At 43.7% G+C, this 17342-nt stretch overlaps 1 protein-coding gene across 3 annotated transcripts in view; it reads right to left on the reverse strand.

Moving 5' to 3' along the window:
- Positions 1-17342, reverse strand: part of SMOX (spermine oxidase) — a 56423-nt gene that overhangs the window by 15284 nt on the left and 23797 nt on the right. For all 3 annotated transcript variants that reach the window (XM_085545882.1, XM_015863035.3, XM_085545881.1), the window contains exon 2: positions 1602-1836. In XM_085545882.1, coding sequence (XP_085402008.1) covers positions 1602-1809 — 208 coding nt within the window. In that variant the 5' untranslated portion in view covers positions 1810-1836. The remainder of the gene's footprint in view (positions 1-1601; positions 1837-17342) is intronic.

A 17342-nucleotide genomic window follows, 5' to 3' on the forward strand; every position in this document is an offset into this window, starting at 1 on the left:
AGATGTCATGGCTCGTGTACAAGAAATACACAATCCAGAAACAGAAACTCTGCCTCACCTGTCCTCGAGGGTTCACCTGTTCTGCTGAAGATTTAAAGCAGATCTTCAGTCAAGGATTGGCTAGGGAACTGTAACGTTTAAATGCCATTTAGACAAGGAGATCTAAGTGGTCACATGTTGAAGACCCGGAATAACCACTTTTGTAACCATTTTTGGAAGGTTTAGCCAGTAAATACTGTCAACCCCTAGACAGTATAATCTTGACAACTTGAAGAAGATCACCTGAGTTGGATGTGAGCTTTAGAGGTTCAGTGCCTCTCTCCTGCAATGAAAAGAGACACCCACAACTGCATCAGGTGCTCAAAGCCCCATCCTGCCTGACCTTGAGCATCTCCAGCAATGCCTCACCTTAGTTAAAGTGATAACCAAGAGGAAGTATGTTCCAAAGCAAAGGTAAAGAGATGATGAGTAACCGGTGAAGGTGTCCAAAGACAGAACTGCTCTCTGTACTAATAGCACAGACTTATTACACAGGTGCACTGAAGAAATTATATATTGCTCCCTGCAGATTTCAGATCTTTGACACTTCCCTCCTCTTGCAGACACGATCCAGGATATTTTTAATACAGTGCATTGTGTGTAGAGGACACACTTCCCATTCTAAGCTCTATGCCAAGTCTCAGCAGAACGTCAAGTGCCCGATTCAAACCCTGGAAATCGGATATGTCCAACTGCCTTTTCATTCATTTCCCTTCTAAAAGTTCATAGGGCATTGCTGTTTATTTATTGTGGTGAGTTTATAGAGTAAAATATAGAAAGTGATGTTAGATTAAAAAACAAACAGGCCAGAAAGAGACCAAATCTAATAAATATACAGTGACATTAGAAACAGAATGAGTTAATTGAAATTAGGGAGGCAGTTCAGAAGAAGCAAGGAGTCTTTTGCCTCTTATGGAGAAGAGACAGGCAAGGCCCTCCTAGATACCAAGGGAAAGTTTCACTGACTACTGAGCAGCAAAGGGCTACACTTATCAAATCATATCATATCATAGAATGGCCTGGGTTGAACAGGACCTCAAAGATCATCCAGTTTCAACCTCCCTGCTGTGGGCAGGGTCGTCAACCACCAGGCCAGCTTGTTTCCCTTGTTCCAGAACTCTGAATTTATAGAGATTTTACAAGCCCTTCCAGCTGACTTGAGAAACGAAGCCACAGAGGCAGGAAAGTAGGAAACAAGTATGAAAGGATACACTGAAGAGGTTTTTCCCAAAAGCCTGATTCACAGGTTGTCCTTTACAGTTATTTAATCACAGAGCACTACTCATAGAGCCCCTTTTATAAGAGTGAGAGTTATCATCATTAGTAAGACATTCACTGTACAGAAACATGGCCCATTTTGGAGCAGCCCTCCCTTGCAAGACACGGGTAGCACATTCATACCAACTCATTCACTCTGAAAGGAGCCCAAGATGCACATGCCAAGAAAACTTCTACAAGTGTTATTAACTTAATAACAATACGAAAACCTGCCAACATTAAAAAATCAAGCAAAAACCGAGAGCCCAATGGATGACTTATTCCCCTTGAAACACTGCTCTTACCAAGTTTCACACTTTGGACGCGGCCTCCAATTCGGTCAGTCGCCTCAAGGATAGTTACATCCGTGAAACCACTTTCCAAGAGTGCTTTTGCTGCGGACAGGCCTGCAAGCCCAGCACCAATAACTACTATTCGAGGCTGTCGTTTTCTCCGTAGGCCACTACTAAGAGGATCATCCGTGCTGTCTCCAGATATTTCACAACTTTGCATGCCGTCCAAGCTCTCTTTCTAAGGAACCTATGGAAAAAGCAGACAAGCGTGTTGAGGGAACTCAGCTCAAAGGTATCCTCGTCAAAATCCCAAAGAACTCTGCAACAAAAAATGTCCAGCAGGAAAGACGGTGAACTTGGGATGTATAAAAAGGATAACTGAGGTCAAATTGGGTTGCAACAGCCTTTTGGCCTGGAGCAGGCTACTGGAAACTGGAGAAATCCCCACCCTCTTGTGCCATGCAGACTATTTCCAGTGAAACCAAAGGATTTTCAAACTCCCGTCTTTTAATATAACCTCCAGAAGTGGCAATTTTGTGGTAAAGACTTTAAAAGAACGAATGAGAAAATCACATACCCAATGCTGACATGCTCCACAGCACACTAATGAAGCTTCACTTTGCCTCTGTGGCAACCACAAAGCACCAGCTTCAGATCACATAACGATGGGATACGGTAGAAAGGATTTAGCTCAAAGCACAGAGCTCAGATACCAAAACCAATCATTACAGAAGTGGTACAGATGAACAAAATGCTTCAACTGATGAAAGCCAACAAGAGCAGTTCAGAAAATCGCAGCCATGTGATGCAGCCCCTGGAGCCAACATTGTCCTGATACATCAGAAATTGCCTTATTCTTTGATAAGGAGAGGCTCAAACCCACAGTAGACCTGACTAGAACAGCTTTACCTCTACCTACCCAACATATCCAAGTGCTTCTCCAAGCAGTATCCCGTGTTTTGCTCTGCAGACTAGAGGCCATCTTTTTAACTGTGTATGCCATCACTTCTCAAATCCCATTACCATATTATAGCACGCAGCCTAAGCTTTATAGTTAAGGGTAGACCTTAATCAGGGATCACCAAGTAGGATGCCATTATATACAAATGTCAATGTCAGGACATTTGGCTCAGTGTGGGTTCACACATGTCCTCAAGAGCACCAAGAAACTGGGCACAAAGTCCCATAGTCCTCCAAGTCCAAGAAGATGTAAGTCCTGATAGATAACAAGAAACACACAGCCCTGGATTCTTCAGCCTGAGCATCAGACAGTGCTCAATGATTTGGACAAAGCATGTACAAAATTCCCAGGTTTCTTACAGCCCTCCTAACCAACACTTACTGAAACCCAAAAAGTTATTACTACTGCTGCTGCTTACCTGCTGCCAAGCTGCTGGATACTCCTTTCCGAGCTCTTTCCCAATTCTCAAACATCTGGCCAGCATCAAAGTCTCCTGTTTCTCCCTTGCATCACCAGGAGAAGTTTCAAAGCTCTGTGCTTGAGAAACTGCTCAGCTATTGCTGTTTATGACCCTGCGTGCTAATTAAATACAAAGCAACAGTGATTTCATTTGGAGAATCCCTTTTACTCTGGGATCTTAAAGTATTTATGCATGTTGGCCAAACATCTCCTGCTCTCTGTAACACAAGAGACAGCAGACTGCAGTCCATAGAGATTTAAGCAGTGGAGTGAAAAATAAAGTTGTCCTGCTGGTACTCTCGACAACCATTTTGATAATGCGCAGTTTCAGGTCAAACAGTTTCCATTCAATTCACTCTATGTGGGCTTACCTGCAAGGGACAGTAGGACAGTGCCTACAACAAACTGCCCATGCTGTATGCTCCAACTGCCACTGGACAACGGAACAGGTGACACGGAACCACACCAAAAACTGCTACTGCTGTTAACAGCAGTCACCTCCTGATGAGCAGATCTTGGCTAGCAGATATTTGCCACAGGGAGTCAGCCACTGGTGTCTGAAGAGTTATTTCCAAGCCAAAGTCGAACATGTTGAGCACTCTGTGCTTTTAGTCCACGTGTCACGAACTGCGGTCATTTGGCAGGTGGGAAAGCAGTGAGCTGCCAAGATGAGGTGAAAAAGCAGTACTCAAAAGCACTGCAATGCTTTGAGGAAGTAGTACCAAGAACGTTTTCCCCCTGGTTTTGCAATCAACAGAAAAGCTCTGGAGCAGGAAGAGAGGAGGGGAATGCAAAGCTTCCTCCCTACAGCAAGCGATGAGATGGGTCAAGATCCCAGTTGCAGACAACTTCCATCACTCCTCATTTTCCCTGGAGGTTGAATGAAGCCACTACATTTCATGGGACCTTGTATCAAGGCTGCTCAAGGAGCAAACAGCCAGTGGATCAAGTAGTACTCCCCTATTTCCCAATCCAAGTGTGCCAACTTATTGACTTTTCATGTAACAAGGTAAGAAGTGAGATTTCTTTGGGTTCTTTTAAGATCTTTAAAATTGGCCACAAACACTGGAACTTCTCTACTCAAAGCCTCAGGGAAGTCCACCACTGGAGTATGAAGGGCAAAGAAAAGGGTTCCTAAGAATGGCCACAGAAAGTCATTTCGAAGAGTATAATTGGTACAAATAGGAACAATGCTCTCCTAGTTTAAGGCCAGCAAGCTTCCAGCAATAAGTCCAGTAGGGATGTCATAAAGTAGAGCAAACACCCACACCTCTGACTGTAACAATCCTTGGGGACTTCTTCCCCTTGCATCTGCCTTCTCCTTTTTGAACACCTCTCTACTCCTGGCCTTCACATCAGTTCTAGGTGAGGAGCTCCATACTCTAGTAACCTTAATAGAAAGGCCTTCCAGACTTATTACAACCCATAGACGTTTTACAACACTCTCCACTTCTCAACCAGCCTCCAGACAACACATCAGCGCAAGTATTTCAGCTGCCACAGTAAAGAAACACCTTTTCTGCCATCTACGCCCCATACAAACAGCTGTAGATCTGCTTTTTAAGCACAGCTTTCCTAATCCTGGCTTTGGCAAGCTCATGCGAATTCTTCACATGAAAGCTTCAAGGAAATGTTTTTCCCTTCTGTTTCAGAATTTTAATACTGGATTAGGTGAGCTGTCTAGACAGATGAGAAAATAACAGGTTGTTTTGTGTGTTCAGAATCCTGATTTAGAAACCACCCTTAATTAGCCAACAACCTTCACTGTATGATCAGCAGGAGAAGGCAATTAAGATTTATCAAGAGCCTGGGCTTCCCAATCAAACGCATGCTTCATTGTGAAATGAATAGACAATAAGACACCTATGAATCCTCACCATGCTTTATTTCACTATTATTTATACACTGGGAGGCTCATAATTAAGGTAAGCACATAAAATGCCTTATTTTTTTAATATGCAATGCCCTACCGTTATTATCCGCCAAGCCACCAGCCAGAGTTACATCCAATTACTATATATATATATATATATATATATATATATATGGAACTTGGAATCCTAAGTTCCCATTCTTAGTATTGCACCCTGGATGCTGGTATTATCTTCCCTTAAACCAGCAGCAAAACCACCAAAGTTCAGAGGTGTGTCCACATAAAGATTCTCTTCTAATTCTGCCAGCAAAACCTTGCAGCTCACAAGGAAGAAGCCAGGGAAACACAGCTGTTCACAGCTGCCATCCCTATGACAACAATACCCTCTATTCTTCTAGGACCCTTAAGGAAAAGGTCAACGAGGTTCAGACAATATAAAACACAAGAATAAAATAAACAAAAACATTTCTCAAGGAAATCTCCTATTCTTAGCTCACCCGTGTACTACCCTCATGGTAGCACTGCCGGAGCTGTGATGACACATGGCAATGCACTCAAAACAAAGCTTGCATGCTTGTAAGTTTTTCTATGAGGTTTTATTTTCTTGGGGTTTTTTTGGTGTGTTTTTCCAACCTAGATCAGCTAGTTTTAAAAAAGACCTTCCTCTTCCTTCAGGTTTTGCTTCATACCACACAATAAGTTGTATGCAAGCAGGGGCTTCCAGCATCCCATAAAGAACAATACTGGTCACTTGAGGTGGGACTCCTCTCCTTATGTTACATTTTGGGTGTCAACTCTGCTATCTTTCCATCAATGGAGGCCACCAATGGAGGTAATCAAGCTTGCTAATTTTCATAGGATCACAGAATCATTAAGGTTGGAAAAGACCTCTAAGATCACCAAGTCCAACCCCAACCCATCCCACCTTGCCCACTAACCATGTCTCCAAGTGCCACATCTCCAAGGCTCCTGAACACCTCCCAGGTTGGTATCCCCATCACCTCCCTGGGCAGCACCTTGGTTCCCACTGGGTCTTTCTTTGCTAGGAATTAAGCATCAACCATAATCAGCAACCTAAACAACAGCATTCACTGTGTTGGAGAGGAACTTAGATAAAAAAGAACAAGATCTCACTTCATAGGAAAGACTAAATGAAAGCAGACAAATCCACCCTTACTTTTATTATTATTTGAATTGCAACTATTCAGAATACAGTCAACACATGATGGGGCAACTATGTATGTGTTTGTAATGCAGGTTCATTGCCCACAGTCTGAAGAGTGTTTACAAACAATGAATACTTGAAACCAACCATCTAATTTAATCCAGGCAGAGAAAAAGCAAGATTGAGCAACCAAAAGCAGAAGCCAGACCAATTCAGAAACAGAACCAAAAAGGCTATTTTTAATAGCCAAACTCACTCACAGCCCTTTTCAGAGTCATTTACACCATCACAGGTAAAGCACGGAAGCAGAAGGCAGGAGAATTATTAATTGAACTTAAGCACACGGCATCAGTCAGATGCATGAATGAGTGGAACAGGCAGCTGTTAAATCTGCCTTTGTTCCACAGTTGTGCAAACACCAACCCGGTAAGATTGCAACAGGTTTATTGCAGCGGAAGCGGGCACACCTTGTTTGCTGTGCTACCTGGAGAGCTGCAGGAGCTGAATGGTCCTCAGCTATCCACAGTCATAGCAGTGCCCTTCCTGAGCTTGTAAACCTGTGACACCAACATCTCATGCACCAGTGAGATCAAGGTTAATTCGTGTTGGCTGCACATGCTGGAAACTCACCTCCTGCTGAGTGCTGTTTCATCACCATTCTCGTGCTCAGGCTTTATCCAAGGCAACATTTCGGTCTGAACAAGCTTGCCAGCTGGATACAGGCAGCAAGAACAAGTCACTCAGCCCCAAAGCAGCCCTGCTGGCCTCTCCTGCAGGCAGCAGGGCTTGCTAGAGGGAGACCCATTTTAACGGCTCACCAAAAGCAGTGGTCAGAGGCAGCCTTCTGCTCCAAGCACAACACCAATTTTGAAAGAAAAGTCTTCCAGGACTTGAAACACAGACGCTTGTTTTTTTTTTCCCCCCCATCAGTTTCTATGGCTGGAATTTATAGGGGTGGCTGTGAAAGAAGAGCAAGTTTGAACCTCTGTTCATTGATAGACATAGAATCTTTTGAATTGAAAGGGACCCTTAAAGGTCATCTTGTCCAACTAGCCTGCAGTAAATAGGGACATCTACACCTCCCAACCCTACAAGAGTGTGCTGAGAGAGCTGGGGATGTTCAGCTTGGAGAAGAGAAGGCTCTGGGGACATATGAGAGTAGCCTTTCAATATCTGAAGGGAGGCCATACGAAGGAAGGGGACAGACTCTTTTGCAGCATCTTTTGTGATACAGTAAGGAAAAATGGTCTCAAACATTATCCTGAGTTTTCTGAAATTTGGCCAGGTGAAAGCTCAAGCCACCAAATGCATCTTGAGGCACTGAAAATGCTGCCCTTAAAGCAGCATCAACAAGCCCCACTTATAGACTACTGACCCACCCCAGTGACACACAGGGCGCAGCTGGATCAGACATCAAGGAAGGAAGCACAGTAATAACAGACTGTGTCTACTCTTAGACAGCAGCATGAACAGGATGCTTCCCATTTTATCTGTACACCAAACCCTCAGCCTTCTGCCCCAAACCTCCTCAGCACCAGTTTCTGGAAAGCAGCAGAGACATTCAGGCTGACTTGACATTGTTTTCCCTCCTGAAACAACCCCCAGAGAGACAGAAGGAAATCACAGCATTAACTTTTGCCTATCTAGACTTAGGTCTCCTCTAATCTAAGAAGATGACCTTACCTGGGCTGCCGAGATGTGTAACAAAGCACTTCAACTCTTACCTACATTAACCCCTCACTTCCAGCTATTTCACCTGCACATGTTGTATTTAAGACAACTCAAGTAGTAATTAATTTTGGCTGCCCAGTTCAGCTGCAGAGTCACCATCCCTGGAGGTGGTCAAGAACCTTGGGCATGTGGCACTTGGAGACACAGTTAAAGGGCATGGTGGGGTAGGGTTGGGGTTGGACTTATGGATCTTAGTGGTTTTAATGCTTGTATGAATGAGAAACAGCTCAAGGCTTCTCAATCTTAGAGTTGAAGCCATCGGACCTTTTTTTAAGGGTTACCAGCTCGTGCTTTTCATCAGGAAACCACTGCACATATTTTACTGCTGAGATCCAACTTGTTTTAATGCCTCAAATATCCCTCAAGTCAAATGAACTTGTTCAAAACTGATTCATGCCAGTGCTACTTTTTCAATTGAGTGGCTGTTGACAAGCAGAATATACTTAACAAGCCCCAAGCATCTTGGCATGTGCTAGAAAAGAGCTCCTATTATGAGGTGGGTTTGTTTAAAAGCCAACATATGGGCAGAGCAGGTTGTCTGCCACAGGGCACTTCCATACAGTGCTTGGCACTAACCAGACTGCAAGGAGATCCAAAAAATAAACCAAAGACCGTCATGCCAAGAACACAGGGAATGAATCACACCACTTACAGCGCTCTGATATAATGCACCATTATGTGTTTTTCAAATCCTTCTCATCCGAGGGAAAAGAAAATAAATCAAAATAATTGGCTGGCCTGCGGCTGATTCTCAAGCTTTTTTTCCTCTGGCTGAAGGGCAACATGAGAATAGAGCAGGTTCAGCCAGCTCCCAAGTGCCGGGAAGGGAAGAGGATATCTTCAGTATCACGGGTCCCTCTGACAGCATGGTAGGACGCAGCCTGTCCAGCATGTCAGCACCATGAGATGAAGGCTGTAGAGCTCCTGCTCACACAGCTGATGAGAGCAGTGCTTGTGCCTTACATAGGGCACATTCTAAAGTGTCACAGCAGCAACAAAAAGCAGAGCCAATAAATCCTCTGCTCTTCAAATCCCCCAAAGACAAAACAAGTAGAAGCTGCAGCTGCCACACCGGCATGCCCTTTGTTTTGGGAGATTGTGGGAATAGGTACAAGGGCTCCCTTAACTAGAAGACACCCCACAGCATCTGCTCCATCACAACAGAAAGTTTACACTGCCAGAACACTCCGTTTCTGCATCAGGAGAAGGTGGAGACAACAGAAGCACCTGAGTGGTATCCAACCTGCTGCAGTGAATGTGATATTCCTACTACAGAATCATAGAAGGGCTTGGGTTGGAAGGGACCTCAAGGATCATCAAGTTCCAAAGGCCCAAGGCAGGGCTACCAACCTCCATATCTGGCACTCACCAAGGCTGCCATGGGCCCCATTCAACCTGGTTATTGAACACCTCCAAAGATGGAGCACCCACAACCTCTCACTGCAGCTGATACTTAGCACTGGGAGGGATCTGCTGCTGTTATGTTTCCCATCAACGACTGGGTGTTCAGGACTGTAAAAGGAAGGGGAGAGAGACAGCAAACTAAAGAAAAAAAAACAAGGTAGCAAGCTGAAACCACTGCATAATGGGTCAGAACAATGCTGCAAACAAGTTTCCTGTAGAACTTGTGTTCTGACTGTCAAAAAGAGCCATGCCCTATCCCATCTGCACAGCCCTGTGATCTTATCTTCACTACCCTCCTTCTCTCTCCGAATGTTTGGGAAACTTAATTGATAAAAACCAGCCTTAATTAAATAGGAAACATGCCCATGTTTGCACAACTCAGAACACAATGGGGTCTCAGTCAAATAAACACTGGTGTCCCTATTGCATTTGGGAATTCTTTGCGGTTTGGGGTTTAAAATTCATTGCAGCAAGTTTGGGAGCGAAGTTTCAACAGGGATCTTCTCCTGTCCTGCGTAATAGAAGGGTGACAGGAAATGAATCTACTCAGTACTCCGTTCCAACTCAATGTGTACATGAGGATTATTTCAGGACACACCATACGAGACATGCTGGCCCAAAAGCAATTATATTTTCTCACCGCTTCTCAGAATCCAGACCCAACAAACTGCTTTGAAATAGCAACACAACTTTCTAAATAGAGCCGTTTATTCTCTGTTTGAAAACAACACCCACTCTGAATCTTTGATTTCAAGCCATCCCCCAAGCACTTACCACATCTTTACCATTCAAGCCACAGGGAAAATCATTAAATGCAACAGTAACACTAGGGGATGAGAACCAAAATTAGAAGAGCCAAATACTGCACTGATTTACTCCCACAGTAACTGGGCTGACTTCATCCTGGAGGAGAGCAGCCACGAATCCAGGAAATCTGCATCTCTGCAGGTGGAGAAATTTCAAGGGGACTTATCTCAGGCTTTGCATTGCTGGATTATCACTTGCAAACAACTGAGACAGCAGACACAAGCAGGGCTGGCTCAGCATGCTGCAACACACAGTTTCCTCCATCTAGCTCTCTGCACTAACACGCTCACACATCAGACAAGAGCCCCAAGGCAGGGGAAATCAGTCTGGGAAGTGTGTCCTTAGATCTCAATGAATTCTAGGCTGTGGCTGGCAGTGTTTTTCTGAGATTTTTACCCACTAGAGGCTTTCTTTGAAGAAGAAAGGTGCTTTTCCCTATGCTCCTTGAGGTGTGGGATTTGCATATGCCACCTCCATGTGCCTACGTTGCTAATGTTTCAATGCAAAAGCACAGACATCAAACACTGTCTGCATTCAGGTCACCCCTGATGCACTCACTGAAATTGTGTGACTGCCATATCTTACATGGGAACATTATGAATAATGCAGCAAGTCACCCTGCTGAGGGATTTCCCTGCTGAGCGCTCATATGGAGGCACACCAAACAGAGCAGAAAGCAGAAGCAGCTGGCAAAAGACAACGGGTGGGAGAGGGAAGCGATGAGAACACAGCAGTGACACGTTTAGCTTTGCATCTACCTTGCTGCAAACATCAAAACAAAGCCTGATGATGAAACGTTGTCCTCTGGTTGAGTTCTTGTGCTCTGGGGCTGCTGAATGCCCTGCAGGGAACAGCAGCCCGAGTGCTGTGGGACTGCACACAAGTGATGGATTATCCCCCTCTGCAAGGTGCCTTTCATCCCTCCTGACACATCTGAGCTCAAAAGCATTTCTCCTCTGTCACAATCAAGATGTTTTACTGAAACAAAGGGAAATTTGGTTTTGCTCTTTTTTTTTTTTCATTAAATCCTCACAAACCTCTTTACAGAATTAAGATGAAGCGCTGCACAGAAAGAAATAAATCATAGATAAAAACACAGATATTTCAGATCTGAAGTGGTTTTCACAGAGCAGGAAGGCTTGTCATGTGGAAAGCAGCAACGAGTGGGAATGGAGACACTTGTGTTTGATTTGCTCTCCCACAGCCTTCTCGCATGATGGGGGTAACAGAATTGCAGCCCTATCCACAAAGCAGCTAAAAATACAGTAAAGTTTCAGTGCATCCAGATGAGAGCTCATTGTGCTCAGTATGGCATGTCTCATCCCTAACATACTTCAACTTTGGCGCATATAAAACAGCATTAGCACCTCGCTGTGCCAAAGAAAGCATTTTGATTAATGCCCTGAAATGAAAAAGAATTAGTATAAAGCACTAGATGCTCAACAGGGCTACTCCGAGCTATGTGGAAGTCAGGAGAGATAACGAGCCAATAAATTTCGGATCACTTTCTGCATCCCTCCTGTAACTACACACTGAAACCCACACAGCCTGCAGATAAGGCAGCATGTCAGCAAGAAGAAATTGTCATCTCTAAATTTAGCACACACTTCAGCTATTGTGTGATGCTTCAAAAGCAACAGAGACATGAAGTCGAGTATGTAGGAGAAGCATTTAAACTCGACTGAGAGCTCCTCAGACTAAGCAAAGTCTTTTCTTAACTGCCTTCCTGTTTGGACAATTGGATCCACTTCATTTTTTCCACTGTAACCATGAGGGTCTGTCCTGCAGTGAATGCATGAGGTTGTTTTTTTTTTCCCCCCCTGGGATAACTTCCAGGTTAAAGAGAAAGGATTTACACTTGAATGAAACGTAGGCTCTGTATTTGGAAAATCTGTTTTGAAAACTTGGGAAGGAAGCAAAGCCTCCTCCATTCAAAAAGGGACTCAATTAACATTCTCGAACAAATCTTCCTATCGAAAGAAAAGCACTCACTGGGGTACATGTGATCTGAAAGTTTTTCTCCCTGCTCACAACGTCCCTTTCTGAAATAGAGGCCACTGTTGTTGAGGATCTTTGCACAGCTCTCCAAAGAACTCCCCACCACAGTCCTTGACTCCAGACGTGCAATGTTGTATGATCCAGGCTCAGGAAACTTGAAATGCTGCCTAGGGACCTTAACAGAGAGAGCTTGGGGGATGTGGCTTTAGTTGGCATGGTGGCGGGATGTGGTTTTAGTGGGCATGGTGGTGATGGGCTGATGGTTGGACTTGATGACCTTAATGCTCTTTTCCAACCTTAACGACTCTGTGATTCTAATGAAGACCTGGACTGGTTCACCCTCACTCTCAGCACTGTGGATCCCTCTGCAACAAGAAGATGGTGGTCAAGATAGTTGTTAGCCACAAGAACTAAGCATCATCACACATCACACCACCCCATCTCACTGAAAATATATGTGTCTGGTTTTGGTTCCAAAAGCTTTTGTTGGAAAAAAAAAGACACCAATGCCCAACTGAGCAGGTGTTCCCCTTTGGAGGCACGTGGGTTTGATCTGCAGCAAGCAGTGGTCAGACAGGTCTCCCATAGTGGTCATTTTGGTCTTGACAAATAACTCTGACAGCACAGGGCATGTCTCGATATTGAAAACAGCCTATGCTATTATTTGTTTAAAGCTAAAACTAAAGGGGAGGGAAAAAAAAGGTCATTGGTGACCTCATATCTAGTTTCATGTCTGAATTCCTTTATCCACTTCATATGACAGAATATTCTTCACCCTTTAATAAGTGTAGGCTGAAGTCAACCCCAACTCAAAGTTGATGATAGATTGAGTATAGGAGTTTACCACAATAAACAGCAGATCAGGATGAGAAAGAAGGGTATTATTTACTGTATATTGCTACAGAAAGTATGCAGCCTCCACCTTATTTAACATTTTGGGAAGACTGTAACAAGCCACACTAATTCATTTCTTCTGGGTGCCTCAGAATGAATTCTGGCCCAGACATGAAGCAGCAGAGGGGAACTTACCTGCAACTCAGCCAGACTGTAGTGAAGACAAGGACACAGCCTGTCTCCAGAGCCACTTCAAGTGATTTAGATGCTTGGATATGAATTACCCTCTGGAAAAAAAGATCCTTTTCCTTGCTGACCATGCTCTTAATCCAGGTACTAAATTAGGTGTGGATAAGTATCAAACCCCTCTGCACTCAACAGCTATTCCCTACTCCATCCAAAATAAAGCGATCGCTTGGGAGTTTGCCTACACATAAAAGACCAGAAATGTTACCCTACAATCTTTTCCCTTCATTCAAAACAAAAGCCGGACAGCATAAAAGCCAAACCTGAAGATATATGTTAGACAAGGCAAGCACCCTGGAAATGAAGAGCCCTCAGCACCTCACTGAAGACACAAAGACTTAAGTTGGGCTTGAGTCTTGTGTCATAACTTTCTTTCCAAGAGAACCTATGAAACATTTGGCTAGTACGTCTTTTGTTGACCCTATCACATTCCCTTGGGGTAAGGATCCCATTGGTAGATGCATTTCTTCCACCCAGAAAGGCATCCCTTGGAAATATCCTCTCCCAGGAATAAGTGGTGACATGCAATGAAATGTGCTCGTACTTGCACAATAAAGAATCCGTCTGCTGGGAGAAATCTAAACACACCCCTTCCATGAGTCCAACTGCTTCAGTTGCAGCTTTCGAGACAGCCAGTCCACCTTCAAAACTGATAAATGGAACAAATACACTTTCTCTGAAGGAAAGGGAAGTCTATTTCTATCATCGCAGCATCTCCCTTCCATTTATAGAATGGGTCATGCCAATCCCCATGAAAGCTTTCTGATCCTGTCAACCCTGCATCTTCTTCAAGCACTGGAAGAAGCTTTAGGACCAGCTGACATGGTCAAAGTCTGAAAGCGTCCCAGCTCTCTGCTCTGGGACTCAAATTCCAACATAAATGCTATAAACACACCAAGCCTGAGTCCATAAGGCTCCAAGTGATAGGGACAGAAGACTCATACTGCTCACAGTCCAGCTTCTTGTGTCCATTTGTCACCAAGCACAACTTCCCCTCCCTGCTCAAAGCAGATTAAGCTTAATATACTTAAGTAGTTGTGAAGTGTACTGTCTATTATCCAATTAGACAGCTAACGAGATCTGAGTAACAGCACGTAGGCACAGATAACAGTTGGCTGATAGATGGGACAGATTAGACATGTTCTTTATTTTTCCAGCCCTTGCAGAAAGAGGGTTGGGATTCGTTCAAAGGCTGCTTTGAAGACTGGATTCAGGTAATTGTTTTATTTTGTTTCAGACCCATAAACACATAATGATTGTTTCCTCTTGATCTCCCGGAGCTGTGATATGGGCACTGTCCTGTTATGAAAGTCCTGATAAATCTGGAATGGTTCCCACAACTAAACTTTCAGTGGGTACAGAGGCACATCTCATCACCTTTATCTTCAAAACAAATCTATGAGCAATGAAGGATATATACATCAGCAGGAAAATAAGCGTATGTTTGTGCAGAAGTGATAAGGATATTCCGATATGCAATCTTTATTAACTCTTACGCTTTTCCATGTGACACTGCCATAAGATCCAGCTAAGAAAACACAATCTAGATGTAATCACCACAAGATGGCTGCTTGACAACATATTTCTCGCAGCATAATTATCAAGGGCTGGCTATCTCACTGGGTTTAGCCAGGTACAGGAGCTGTGCAATATTTTCATCACCAATCTGGATGATAGACTGGAATGTATGGACTTAAAACCAAGAGATGATTCAAAGCTGGGAGGATGCACAAGCATTATGGGGTACAGGTACCAATTTCCAAACTTGAAATGTTGGCCCAACACCAACAAGAAGAAACACTTACGAAAGAGTAATCACAGGTAGAAATGCAAAAATGGGGAGACTTCCAACATAGCAAGACTCCAAGAAAGGCTCTGGCATTTTAGAGGGTCATAATACAATAGCAAGGCAATGTTCCACTGTTGCATCAGGGCAAACTTTAGCTAGCAGTGTTAAAGAGATCCTAGAGACATTTAACCTATCCCCACAAATAGAATGATAAAGATACTACGGATAGAATAGAAGGTAGTGAACATTTGTTTGGACAATTGAGGTCAAAGGATAACAGCCAACAGACTGAAGTATTAACAGGCATCCTCTGAGGAATGATGCTCTTCAGAAACAGCCAGCACCTCCACTAACACTGTCCATTCTTGACCTGAATGATGGAGTAAATTCAAGGACTACATCATGCTGGGAAGGCAAGACTGCCCAGCAAGCTGGAATAAAGCTTATAAAACTGAAAAATACCAATGTGATGTCCTGCACCTGAGACAAAGAAAACACACTGTCAACACACACCGGGGACTTACTGGCTCTTCACAAAGGCTCATGGGGATTCTGGCAGACAGTGAAGTCAATAGGAATTTGGTTGGATGTATAATAGGAATCTTAGGTTGGATATTAGGAAGAACTTCTTTACAGAAAGGGTAGTTAGGTACTGGAATAGGCTCCCCAGGGAGGTGGTTGAATTGCCATCCCTGTTTGTGTTTAAGAGCCATTTTTGGATGTGGTACTCAGGGATATGATTTAGTGTAGGGTTTTTAGAGTTAGGGTACTGGTTAGGCTGCGGTTGGACTTGATCTTCAAGGTGTTTTCCAACCTGGGTAATTCTATGAATTAACAGAGTGCCCCTGCAGCAATGAAAGCCAGGCACACACTGGGCTGTATTGGGAACAGCAATAACCGGGAGCTTAGGGACACAGCTCTTCTCTTCGGAAGCTACACTTGGAGCACAGTCACATTCAGTTGCGTTCCCCAAGAAGGTAATGACAAACTTAACAATGCTTTGGTCACTGGAATATATACTGTAAAAGATGAGTATAAAGGAGATGGGCTTCTTTAAACTGGAAAAGAAATGAAAGCTAAGGAAGGATCTGATCTCCATCTTCAACTACCTAACTGGGGGTTACAGAGAAGGTGGAGGAGGTTCTATGACACACAGCAAAAGGACAGGAGGCAAGTTGCATATTTTGCAGCAAGGGATATTCTGATTACATAAGATGTGAATACAATTCACCATGAGAGCATTAAGCACAACACTAACTTGCCATGCTTGACTGGAAACGGTCTAAAGCTGGATAGGTGAAGGTCACAAGCAACTCACCTTTGCATTTGGACTTGCTTGGAGCAACAGGTTGGATTAGAGAGCTCCAGACCTCTTATCCAACCTAAGATACTCTGCAGTTCTAACAAAATCATTATGAAGAAACACTGAACACAGGATTCTGCGCAATAGCCTACAGCACTATACACCTGCTCAGTGTTAACAAGTGCTTTAGACTCAAAAGCTGTCAATAAAATACTTTCCACATGACTGAAGTTCCCTTCATCTGTAATTAAGGGAGAAAAGAAAGAAAGAAAGCAGTAGAGCTGTCACTGCTATGTAAAACTGAATGAGACACTGGAGGCTCACATTATACATGTTATCATATAAAAGCTCTGCATGAAAACTGAAGGGAGTTCAAAAAAAAAGTAAGATACGCACCAATAGTTTAAACAAACAAAACCCAGACTGCTCCTCCCTACCTTCTCTGTCTACCACAATAAACATGAGTTGATGCCAGGAAGGATTTTAGACCTGTACAAACCAGCCTTCATTGAAGTGCTGCCTTCTGTTGTCTCAGGATGAAGACTCTGTATGCAGACATACCTTTCTCCCAGGCTTTCTACCGTCTCCCACTGAAAGGTACAAGAGGTGTTAATAGACTGGGAGAAAACACCTACAACAACCTACAGAGGAAAGTTACTTTTTTCCACCCCCTTAAGAAAAGCACTCCAGAAGGTGAAGCCCTCAGCCACAGTTCAAGTGAAACTGCTGCCTTCCTCTGAGTATCCTGCAAAACAAAGCCTACGAAACCTGAAAAAATAAATACAGCCAAAGCATACAGCAAGGCTAACAACTGCAAACTGAGGTGCTTCATGCAACGTGGACATCTGCCCACCTGTACGTAGCAAGAGCCAAATTCACCCAGAAGGGCCACACAGCCTTGTGACGTCTGGCTCTATCACAACACAGACATTTGGAATCATTTTCCTAGAACTGCAATTACCAAGCAACAATCCCTTTCAAGGAAATGTCTGATCGCTGCTTTAATGCAGCCTGGTACATCAATCCCTTTACCTTAGTAAGTAACGTTCTAATGCTTACCCACTGTATTTTCTGTCACAGTTTATGTTTGAGTACTCTCCGAAGGATCTACGGAGCCACACTTGAAGAGTTTTGCAAATGCAAGGATAACCTTATCCTACAGAGATAGACAGTACCTACAAAA

Source organism: Coturnix japonica, chromosome 4 (assembly GCF_054131305.1).
Source record: "Coturnix japonica strain WE chromosome 4, WE-NBRP24, whole genome shotgun sequence".
Classification (NCBI taxonomy): Eukaryota; Metazoa; Chordata; class Aves; order Galliformes; family Phasianidae; genus Coturnix; species Coturnix japonica.